Source organism: Mya arenaria, chromosome 12 (assembly GCF_026914265.1).
Source record: "Mya arenaria isolate MELC-2E11 chromosome 12, ASM2691426v1".
In the NCBI taxonomy this organism is placed as follows: domain Eukaryota; kingdom Metazoa; phylum Mollusca; class Bivalvia; order Myida; family Myidae; genus Mya; species Mya arenaria.
In genome coordinates this window covers 6,443,496-6,455,420 of record NC_069133.1, presented here as the reverse complement: position 1 = coordinate 6,455,420, position 11,925 = coordinate 6,443,496, and the positions used below count along the sequence as shown (strand labels likewise).

The following is an 11,925-nucleotide window of genomic DNA, read 5'->3' as shown; positions in this document are numbered from 1 at the left end:
ATTTCCACTCAAGGCCAAAAAATCGCACGAGAAAATTCAAAACAAAGCCTTTTCACAAGCATCAAACAAATAATTTATGGTAATGAATACACTTAACTTTAATAGGAAAATATTTATTGAACACTGTACATGTCTATCAGTTTGGGATAATTGATGATGTGTTTCTTGGCGGTGTTTTTGAAAAGTTAAAGCTAAACATCGTAAACATAACGCACCAGTTATTTGTAACCACGGCCCCCAGGTGCGGGGAATGGCAGGGACTTTGACTTTCGGTCCAGCCAATCCCTGGTCAAATGCCCATGCACCCTGGGACATCCTAGGTAAGGCCCATTTCCGCATTCACTTGGCACTGCGGGCCACCTGGAAGGTACATTTGTAAATACACGGCTCATTTCCCCCGCTATCCCTGGTGTTTTTCCAATTTGGCAGATTAGTGTGTCAATTTGTTTTTTTGCAAACTGTTTTTTTTAAATTTAGAGGATGGCAGGGGCGTAGCTAGCCCTCTATTCATAAATATAATGGCTTCCTAATTGTGCTGGGGGGGGGGGGGGGGGCATGCACCCCCCATTAAATATTTGAAATCAGTGATGCACTCTGATGCATTCTTGGGGTTCTAAGGTAACCTTAGGTAGACTGTTTGGGATAATAAATCAATGTCAGAAATAATCCCAATTCTCTGCAGATTTTTTTGTCTAAATTAGCAAACAAATAAGCCCCAATTATGTTAATATTTTTTTGTGCTTTTTGCCATTGAACTGTATCAATTACATTTTCATTGTCAATGTCCATGTCTGTGTAACAGTATGTATTGTCAAGTATGAACTTTGGCTGAATCATGTGGATTCAGCCGTGTTCTTATGCTACGCGCCTGGTAGATTCCATTTACGGTGTATACAGTAGACTTTGATGACATATATGTGCTATTTCACATATGTCCCACATAAGAGCCCTTATGCACCAGTCAATTGTAACCACGGTCCCCCTCCCCCCAGGTCCGGGGAATAGCGGGGACTTTGACTTTCGGTCTAGCCAATCCCAGGTAGAATCTCCGTCCTGCGGGGACAAACTGCTGGTAAAATCCCCGCCATATGCCCCTGAACCCCAGGGTCCCTAGGTAAGGCCCATTCCCCGCTGTTTTTGGCGCGAGGACAAAACCACTGTATTCACCCGGCACTGGGGGAGCACCTGGAAGGTAAAAACACGGCCGGTATACCCCCGGACGTGGGGGGGCTGTGGTTACAACTGACTGGTGCATTACCTAAAGCAACAACCTTATTTCCAAAGCTCCTAGCTGTGGTTAAAAGTAGGAGATGTTAACCAATATTATGAAAGAGCAGCAAAGGTTAAGCAAAACACCCCAGATATCATCTATTATCATACTTGATATTCTGCAAAGGTTTACCAGGCATTTTCTTCAGACATTTTCCTCATTGTACTAGCAGTTGTGTACTAGAAGTGGTGGTCAAATTCTTTTCACTGTATGAAGATTTTGATGTGTAGAAATGAAGATGTTCTAAAAATTTGCATCATGAATTCATAATTTAGTCACAGTTCATATTTCGACCAGCCTATTATTGAAAATAGAAACTTGTAAATGCTTAAAATTGAACATTTTTTTCTATCTAAACTTACCGCCTTTACTATTGGCAAACTTAACCAGCTGACAAAAGTATTGAAGATAGGTTGATTGCCCCTTACTTGAGTAAAATACATCTTGTATTATTTTCAGTGTAAATAAAAAATGGATTTTCTTGAGCAATGTGACACAGACAGAAGAGCTGAGGAGGAAGAAAGAAGATTACAGAAACAACGACAGGAGATTCTGAACCGACTGGAAATTTTGCAACAGAAAAATCAACAGGTACATATACCATCACCCATACATGTTTAGGCAATACTAAATTTATTTATTATTTATGTTTATCATCATCGTGGGTTTTGTGCTTTTAAGACCAATAAACATCAGCCTCTTTTTAAATGTGAAGAAAACTGCATTTAAAACTTAAATAATAGGGAGACCTGTTAAGAATGTTACATAATGCCATATCGCTATTTGTCGACATTTGTTTTTTCCTACCTTGAAGGTGAATTTTGAAATTGACTGGCAGAACAGCCTACCATATTCATCAGTCAGGCTTGCAGCTGACTGTACGCAAACAGGTCAAAGTTTTGTCATACCAAAAACCCCATATTTGAAATAAAATTTGAAGGGGTGTATGAGGTGAAGGGGTTATTATACTTTCTGTCAATGAGTTAATTTCGATCCTCGTAATCCCAAATAGGCCTTAGCTATGCGCCTGTCAGTGTTTGAAATTGTCAGGAGTCTGCAAGCCCTGCACTGGTAAAATAGCTGCATTTCTTGCTCAAATTCTTCATTTCATAAACCAGGGCCCCGTTTCGATAAAGATCTTAAGACTTGAGATTGTATCTTTCTATGCGAAAATCGGTTTTTGGTGATCTCAAAGTTTCTGCCTGTAACTTTACGGGCGTTCCTCTATTTATATAGAAGTTTTATTTAGATGTGTAATTCATGAAAATTACTGTTATGAAAAAACATGCATGCTAAGCCAATCAATGGACAATATCATCACAGTCAATATTGAATAAAGTTAATCTCTTCAAATGCATGGGCGATACTTTGTCCATTACACACACTAAAAATTATAAATGTGACCTGTCACGGTGACAGCTATAATAAGATGCAAGGATAGAGACCCTGAATTTTCATTTTACACTTCCTACAAGCATCATTAAAATGTGATTATTTGCTTTTGATCTTTGTATGATTTTCATAAACTTCAATGATATTCAGTATCAACATTATCTAAGACGTTGTGTGTTGTCCACATATATTTGTGATGTAAGAATTATTCACTAACATCTAGTAACTTTCCTTCTTCAGCTGACCAAGGAAGTGTTTGCCTCTCCGGACTGTGCTGATCTGGACCATGACATTCATCAACTTCGGGATATCTTGGAGATATACAGATTCACTGGTAGAAAGCTAACAACCTTTTTTCTTATTGTATTTTTTTTTTCAAAGAAAAACTAATAAGGTGTTGTGTTGTTGTTGTCCTGGTGCAAAAACATTAACATTAAATCAGAAACCATTAAGGAAATTACACAATCAAACTATTATAACTAGGCACATAGGAAAAATGATGTACAGAAATAAGGTCTTAGAGTAAATAAATATGATGTAAGCCAAACACAGGATACTATGACCACAATCATGGTGTCCTTTGTTCAACCATTTTGAGAAATATTCAATAGGCGCTCTGAAAAACAATTCCAAAATGTAAGATTTAAAACTCTTTCTTTGCTGGTCAATAAATCCCTGTTGATTGTTAAAAATATTATATTCAGAAAAAACTTGTTGTATAATCTTTATAAATGCAGTTTTCAAGGTTATTTATATGCCCCTGATGGGCGTCATATAGTTATCAGACTGTCTGTCCGTCCGGGCCAACATCTAGCTCTTAACAGCTTATATGTCATAAGGGTTAGGGTCTTTTTTGTTTTGTATGTTTTCTGTATGAAAAGATCATAAACACACCTGCTCATGACCTTCTTTTAAGGAAGAAAAGAGCTTAAAAACAATAAATGTTAGTACATTTGTTTGTCCCCACGGTTTCCGATGAATAACTGAAGATCGCTATGGCCCAGGAACCTTAAACTTGGTAGGCAGGTTGGTAATGACCTGGTCCCAATTGGGGTGAAACTTTTTAAGTCCCTTATAACAGGATTTAGCTAAGCTCACTATTTTTGTTCTTCAATAATTTGCATAATACTTACTTCTTTAAGAGTATTTATACTGTAGATAGAAACAATAAACCATGTTTCATTTATCAAAATTCGATTTAAGTTTGTGTTTTTGGCTATTTGAAATAAGCTACGGTACTTAAGCCTGTTAAGCTTAAGAAGTTTTGAGAATTTGGGGCCTGTCAGGAAGTCTATTGATTTTGAGGTCAGTCGGTCATATCATTATAATGAGTGCACATTTAAACAGTGACTTCATGATAATAAATTCATTGATGATAGTTGAATTTATTTTCTTATCGCTTGATTGTGACAAAAGCTGTTAGCTTAAACAATCATACTTAGTCCTTTGCAAGGATAGAAATGTAGTGGCATAGTGTAGGCACCAATTTATCGAAATATCTTATGTGTATTCTGATTTAATTTAGGCAAATAACATGCATAAACTTACATTGTAATTTTATAAAACATAATAGTATATCATGATTATTATATAATTAGAGAAATGATCCTGTTAAACGTCGCAAAACACCTCAAATGAAGAAAGTGGCACAATTTGTACCAAAACAAAAAATAGTGAGATTAACTTGATCCTGCTTAAGGTGATTTAAAATTTAAAATATTTGGGCTAGTGTCTACTTTAAGAGGCAGTGAGAAAGTTCCCATGGTGGGGGTCAACCCATTACCTCTTGAGTGAGAGACAGACACCTAAACAACTACAGCTCACCCTCTGACTGTTTACCTTTCAGGCACAAGTTTGTTACCAGAGGCTTACAAGAGCAAGGAATGTTTCACTTTGAGGTTTGATCCCCTGTACCAGAACCAGGTCAGTTATACTAGTAGTTGATACCAGAAAATTAAAGCCCCACTCTTGGCTCAGCATATCTGTTTTTTTGTTCACAAAAAATATTAAAGAAATAAGTTACTGGTTGTATTTAGCCTCTTGGACGCTTCTTATTAAAGCTGCACTTTCACAGATTTGCCATTTTAACAACTTTTTTATTTTTTGTCTTGGAAAGAGCAATTCTTTGCGTAAATATCTGCAAACCAATGATATAAGATTGCTGAGGAAAAATCAGATCTTAGATTTTCATATTTCGGTTTGAAAAATAATGTTTTATGGCTTAAACTGACTAACAGTTTAAGAAAAATGCATAAAACAGCATTTTTTGAACTTAAATATAATAATCTGCGATTTTTTTTGTCAACAGTCTTATATAACTGGTTTCCATGGATTTTCGCTCGTTCCAAGACAAAAATTAAAAAAGTTGTCAAAACGTTCATTCTGTTAGAGTGCAGCTTTAACTTTCTGTATGATATAAAATAATGTCCACGATAGGAAGTGTTGACCAAAAAACTTTGTTCAAAAGTATATTCACTTATTCTGGTCATTTAACTTGTAAAACAGCTGTCTACATAAACGGTTTTTATTACTTTAATTTGATTGGTCAACAGTAATTATTGGGTTTATATTGACCAATCAATAATCAACTTAACCAAACATATACAATTGGCTGTATTAGTAACAACACTGGATGTTGTACAGAGCTTCCTATTATTAAGTCTCAGTGTTTTCATTGGTTATTATTCATGAATTAATTTCTCTATTGCGTATAAGCAACATCTGTTTATCATGAAAGAATTACAGCTAAAGGCTGGTCCAAATTTCTCCCTGCTAGGACATGCTCGCCAGTGCACAAGTTCTTGATAGCCTGTCTAATTAAAAGAAAAATGTTATTTACTTAAATAGTAAAGCAGTGCTATATACAGTTTTGACTTTCATGTACAGTCGAAACTCGCTATGTCAAACTCTGTTATCTCAATGCTTTGGTTATGTCAAACTTTTTATTAAATGTATTGGGTTTAGTTAGACATATTTGGTTATTTGGTTATATCAAATGTTCATTGTCTCAAGTATTTTTGGAGGTCCCAATGACTTCATTATGGCAAGTTTTGATTGTATTGTCATTTCAGCACAGTACATGTTATTTTTAGATCATCTTTATCATTTATTTTCTGAGGTATTGTCATATCCTTGGGGTCTTCTGTGGCAACAAGATGTTACCATGCAGAAATGTAAGCTTTGGCCCCAACTCACTACTGGATCTGCACATGTGTAGCCTGCCAGCATATCAAAATATTGCAGTGATCGAAATAAGAATTTTGCATGAAAATTAGTTCAAATCCTTATACTAGTGTATGGCAACACCAGTTTTCAGCATTTATTTTAAATCCAGAATGTGAGCAAGCCCAAAACCCCTTTACCAGTCCAGGGCTTACATACTCAAGAGCTTATTATGATCTTAGAACAATGGACTTAGTTTAAACTTATTTATTTAACAGCGATTGTGAAACAAGTTATTACAACATTATACTAATCAATCTTGTTGGAGCGATTTTTATGCGAGAGTGTGGTCTTGTGTTATGGGGGAAAACAAAGTACCCGGAGGAAACCCACTTGTTCGGTTTGGTGAACACAAATCAAACTCATATGCGCCCAGGACGGGAATCAAACCCAGGTCGCCTAGATGAGAAGCGAGTGCGCTAACCGGACCACTGGACAACTGAATGAACTGGTGTTGCTGTTATCGAAATAAATGAATTCTGGCAATAATGTACCATTACTAAAGCCATAAACAATAGTTTGTTTGGCGTTCACTGACCAACTCTGAAAAATAAGTACGACCCAATATTTTTTAAGACTACCTGGTATCATCTGGTCATATTATTCTCATTTTTTATTATGGTGAATGTTGGTAGGGAAATGCCTTACAATCTATTTATTGATGATTTTTGGATAACAATTTCTTTCAGGCTCCATCCCAGGATTTCTACACCCTTCAGCTATCTGCCAAGGGAGGCAAATCTGTGGTGACCCAACACAGTTTACCTCCCTTCATCCCCTTGGAGGAAATGGAAAAAAACTTGTTAGGTAATATTTTTAATGCAAGTAAGAAACCACCCGGATAGCTGGTTGAGTTTTCCCTTCAGTTGCTAAATGTCGCATGTTCAAACCTTGTCAAATCATACTGAAAGACATTAAACTATGATAGTGGTCAGTAGCTCATTCTCCTGGCACTTAACATGAACAGGTTAGAAATGGGTAAATGGTGTACACAGTTTTCCCCCGAGTTAAACCAGTGCTGAGTACACCATTTACCCATTTGGGGAAAGTTGTAACCTATCATGGGGAGACATATTGTTTCTGCCCTGTCTGTCAGTCAGTCTGTACGTCACACTTTGTTTCTGCTCAATGACTTGAAAATGCTAAGACCAAGGAACTTCATACTTGGTATGAAGGTCAGTCATGACAAGTAAATGACCCTTATTGATTTTGAGGTCAGAAGGTCAAAGGTGAAGGTCACAGTACCGTAATCTTGTGGTGAAAAAATGGTTTCTGCTCTGATGACAGCACAAGTGTAAACATAAGGGCTTTTAATTTAAAAGTCTAATTTTCGACGACTGTAAAGTGGTATTATGTGTTTTCGATGATTGTAGAGTGGTAGTATGTGTTTTGGATGATTGTAGAGAGGTAGTATGTGTTTTCGATGATTGTAGAGTGGTAGTATGTGTTTTCGATGATTGTAGAGTGGTAGTATGTGTTTTGGATGATTGTAGAGAGGTAGTATGTGTTTTCCATGATTGTAGAGTGGTAGTATGTGTTTTGGATGATTGTAGAGTGGTAGTATGTGTTTTGGATGATTGTAGAGTGGTATTATGTGTTTTGGATGATTGTAGAGTGGTAGTATGTGTTTTGGATGATTGTAGAGTGGTAGTATGTGTTTTCGATGATTGTAGAGTGGTAGTATGTGTTTTGGATGATTGTAGAGTGGTAGTATGTGTTTTGGATGATTGTAGAGTGGTAGTATGTGTTTTGGATGATTGTAGAGTGGTAGTATGTGTTTTCGATGATTGTAGAGTGGTATTATGTGTTTTGGATGATTGTAGAGTGGTAGTATGTGTTTTCGAGTACTGTAGAGTGGTAGTATGTGTTTTGGATGATTGTAGAGTGGTAGTATGTGTTTGGATGATTGTAGAGTGGTAGTATGTGTTTGGATGATTGTAGAGTGGTAGTATGTGTTTTGGATGATTGTAGAGTGGTATTATGTGGTTTGGTCCAAAACACATAATACCACTCTACAATCATCCAAAACTTTTGGATGATTGTAGAGTGGTATTATGTGTTTTGGGTGATTGTAGAGTGGAATTATGTGTTTTCGAGAACTGTTAAGTGGTATTATGTATTTTGGATGACTGAAGAGTGGTATTAGGTGTTCTTTTAAATTTATCTCTTTAAATTTCCAGGTGAAGAGGATGATATACAGGGCTTTGTGAATACAATATCCAGCTTCCTATATTCCTATACACAGCGATGTGAAGGTCTCAAACATGCTCGGGTAATGTTTATGCTTATATATATGTTATATACGATGATAAATGACCAAAATCTGAATAATGAATAATAACACATGGCTAATCTGTAACCTTCACTTTTGAACAGAAACAAATAGTTTGGAACAACATTCATGGTGTTTGCAGTAGGCATTCAGCATGAAGATTGATAAACTTTGAGAATACTATATTTTTAAAATAATACAATGTAAACATAAATTGCAAATAAAAAGGCAGTGTTTAGTATCTTGATAATGTGCTGATATTGTATTTTAATAATGTGCTGATATTGTATTTTAATAATGTGCTGATATTGTATTTTTATAATGTGCTGATATTGTAGTTTAATAATATGCTGATATTGTATTTTAAGAATGTGCTGATATTTAATTTTAATAATTTTCTGATATTGTATATTAATAATGTGCAGATATTGTATTTTAATAATGTGCTGATATTGTATTTTAATAATGTTCTGATATTTTATTTTAATAATGTTCTTATATTGTATTTTAATAATGTGCTGATATTGAAATGCTTATAGTTAATGCATTTGTACTAATATTTGTACTAATATTCCAGAGAGAGTTTGCAGATTTTATCTCTGAAGAACCCGAGGTGGACCTACCTGTGACATACGTGCGCCTGTCTGTCCGCGTAGATGAGTATTCACCAGCTGCCCATGTAACGCTGCAGTACACACTGGATTCCCATCTACCCAGCACTGTTGAAGTTGACCTTGGTAAGTTGGGGTCATCTCAGTAGGTCATATCATACATGTAGTTGTATCATAGGTGTAGCATAAGGGTAAGAACACTTGAAAGTCAGTATCTTACTTTATTTCACCAAATTATTTAAACTTGATTTTATAAAATAAAAAAGCAATGGATCGGATTATTATAAAGACTTCTGCGAGTTCCTTTAAAACTCTACAAAATGAGAATATTTCACAATTTATGCCAAAATAAAAATACTTAGCTTGATCCCATTAAAAGATTGTTTGTGAATTTGGGGCCAGATTACATTAAAACATAAAAGCTGTTTGACCTGTAGGCAATAGGAATTATGTATTCCCAGAAGATTTAAGATAAAAAACATACAAGGGTTGTTAAAAAGTTTCTGGAATTGTTTTTATAAATGAAACATATATATTTATAAGATTGTCAGACATATTGAGCACAAGAATGATGTATTTCTTGAACTGTCTTTAATGTTTCAGACAACAATGAATATATTTTATACCCTTTAACGCTTTAAATGTGTTTTGATTTCATTTTCAGAAACAGCAGACCTTGAAGGAAGTAAAGTGTCAAAGAAACGGCTTGAAAGACTATCAGAGAAAATGACTGGCCTTCTTTGTGGCGAACCAATATTTGATGCATTGTTAGGTGTTGTGCAGTTACTGAAAAAAATGTCTAGCTGAGACAAATAACAAGTGGTTGACCTGTTGATACTTGTTCAGTTTGAAACACAATTTCATAAGTTGTATTTAATTCTTAAAAGGGTTACTTATGCTTTTCGGCAAAAGTGCATTTCTGTCTAATTTTTAAATACTTTTTAACAACAGAGCTCTATTTTGTTTTATCATTGAAACAAGCATCTTGTTCAAATTAAATCAAAGTTTAGTTTTTCAATTGATAATTAAACATGAAATGAGTCCATTAAAAAGAGAACAGTCATTATGAAGTGTAACAGAAAATGTTCTGTGGTTGCCAACAATGACAGTGTACAAGAGTTGCTGCTTCTGTTACTACTTCATTCACTGCTTCATTAACTGTTTTCTGCTTCAGTTACCACTTCAATTTCTGCTTTAGTGACTGCTTCATAACTGTGCAGTTTCTGCTTGATTAACTGCTTAACTTACTTCTTCAGTTACTCTTTCAGTTTCTGCTTTCTGTAATGCTTTAGTTACTGCTTCAGTGACTGGTTCAGTCTCAAACACAGTTCAAATGAAGCTGTTACAGCTTAGGGCTGAGAGAAAGAACATAAGTATTCAAGTTGAAGTAATGAAGCAGATTAATAATTTCCAATTAAGATTACACAGGATTAAGACAGTCCCATGGATAAGCTGTATTTACCCATCTCTGGTACAAATATTTGAGGTCCGATTAGTGGATTTATCCAGCTATTTTTGTAAATCAATGAATACTGATTATTACCCATGCCGTTCAAAGAAGTTTGTCTGCAACTAGATTTTTATCTGATGAATTTTCAAATCTTACCTAAAAAATGATGCCACAGTGTTTCAATATATAAAGAAGGCAACCTGTTTTCAGTGTATACATGTTTGTATTTAAGATCATCATGTCAATTATTTAAGTAAGGTCATCCTAAAAATATATTGGCTGATAATTTAGAAATGGTAAAAAGATTTATTGATGTCAGACTTTTGTTTACATGTATGTAAACTTTTGTGTTACAGTCGGAGACCAGTAGTCATGCAAATATCTTTTGGAATTCTCTAATTATACCTGTAACAGGCTCTTTTAAGCCTAAACAAACCTTGACTTGGTATGAACCTGTGCAACGATTGTCTTTCATTGTTACAACATATGGCTTATAATTTTATGCACTAATGAAACTTAAAAGGTTTAATGTCTTTTTTGTTGACATCATTTGACTGTTATTGCTAGAACAGTAAATCACTAATCTTTAGTGATTTACGGTTCTAAGCAATAACAGTCAAATGATGTCAAAAAAATCGACATTAAACCTTTTTAGTTTCATACGTTTATAAAAACATAAGCCATATGTCCCCTGGAATTCAGACCAAAATCCCCTGGGAAGCCTCTCAGAAATATGGCATGTATGCTAAACAAGTGGTACACTCGTGGCATTTTCAATCTGTTCCATTTTAAAATAGACTGAAAGTAACATATAGCATTGTGACTAGGTATATAAGAATGTTTTAATTATATGTGCATCTGCAAGCAATATGAAGTGCATAAAACACTTGTTCCTATAAATACACTTGTTCCTATAAATACACTTGTTCCTATAAATACACTTGTTCCTATAAATACACTTGTTCCTATGAATACACTTCACGCAAAGTTTAATGACCTCTTGAAACAAAATAGTGCATAATTGAAATGTAATTTAACAAGAAGTAACTTTTCTTCTAAATGATTATAATTATTGATGTATAAAATGAAAGAGTTATTGGTATTGAATGTTACTCCAAGGGGTTTGTATTCAACTTTCATGGACCTGCAAAAATTTACTTGAGGCTCTTTTTACTCCCGGTTCAACATGCGGTACAAATAACCCTTTTGTATTATGTTTGTACTTATGATTAACAATCTGACTGGCCTTTTACTGGTACATGTTTAATGTTTTATCACATTTTATTTTACTTTTATCATCTTTATATTGTTGATTTAAATAAAACACCCATAGCAACATGCGTTTCTTTTAGTTTTTACCAGTTAATTGATTTCTTTATTTAAGCAAAAGCCAGGACATTTCATTTTTTTAATCATAGATAAAAAGAGATTTAACAAGTTGGTTTAGGCCTCTGGAATGCTCTGATTACCATTATACCTGATAGATAGAAGTGTCAACAGAAATTATGGTTTTATTTTAAGTTAAATTCACTTCACCCAATGATCATAATTCAAAAATTATGATGCCTACAACCTTAGTTGCGATGTCGATCATTTTTGCATAAATATGACTTGTGTTTATTCTGTTATCAGAGTTTCTTAATCGTTATTGAGATCTTTTATGCATTGACTATTGTACAGTTGAGCACAAGACTGGTAAAGACTAGTA

The 11,925-nt window shown here is 34.6% G+C and overlaps 1 protein-coding gene across 2 annotated transcripts; it reads left to right on the top strand.

The window, feature by feature from the left end:
- Positions 1-7: 7 nt before the first annotated feature.
- Positions 8-11,555, top strand: LOC128211057 (uncharacterized). 2 transcript variants are annotated; one of them, XM_052915457.1, is made up of 8 exons: positions 8-79; positions 1,730-1,861; positions 2,903-2,996; positions 4,509-4,585; positions 6,574-6,691; positions 8,065-8,156; positions 8,734-8,893; positions 9,432-11,555. In XM_052915457.1, the coding sequence occupies exons 2-8, from the start codon at positions 1,742-1,744 to the stop codon at positions 9,572-9,574; spliced, it is 804 nt and encodes a 267-aa protein (XP_052771417.1). In that variant the 5' UTR covers positions 8-79; positions 1,730-1,741; the 3' UTR covers positions 9,575-11,555. The 2 variants fall into 2 exon arrangements, with proteins under 2 accessions (XP_052771417.1, XP_052771416.1); XM_052915456.1 differs by lacking the exon at positions 8-79 and adding an exon at positions 90-320.
- The last annotated feature ends 370 nt before the right edge of the window (positions 11,556-11,925 follow it).

Bases quoted from the DNA above. Each gene is read 5' to 3' on its own strand.
- LOC128211057 (XM_052915457.1), top strand. From the start codon at position 1,742: ATGGATTTTCTTGAGCAATGTGACACAGACAGAAGAGCTGAGGAGGAA. The intron at 1,862-2,902 runs GTACATATACCA...TTCCTTCTTCAG, and splicing joins TGCAACAGAAAAATCAACAG to CTGACCAAGGAAGTGTTTGC. The intron at 8,157-8,733 runs GTAATGTTTATG...CTAATATTCCAG, and splicing joins AAGGTCTCAAACATGCTCGG to AGAGAGTTTGCAGATTTTAT.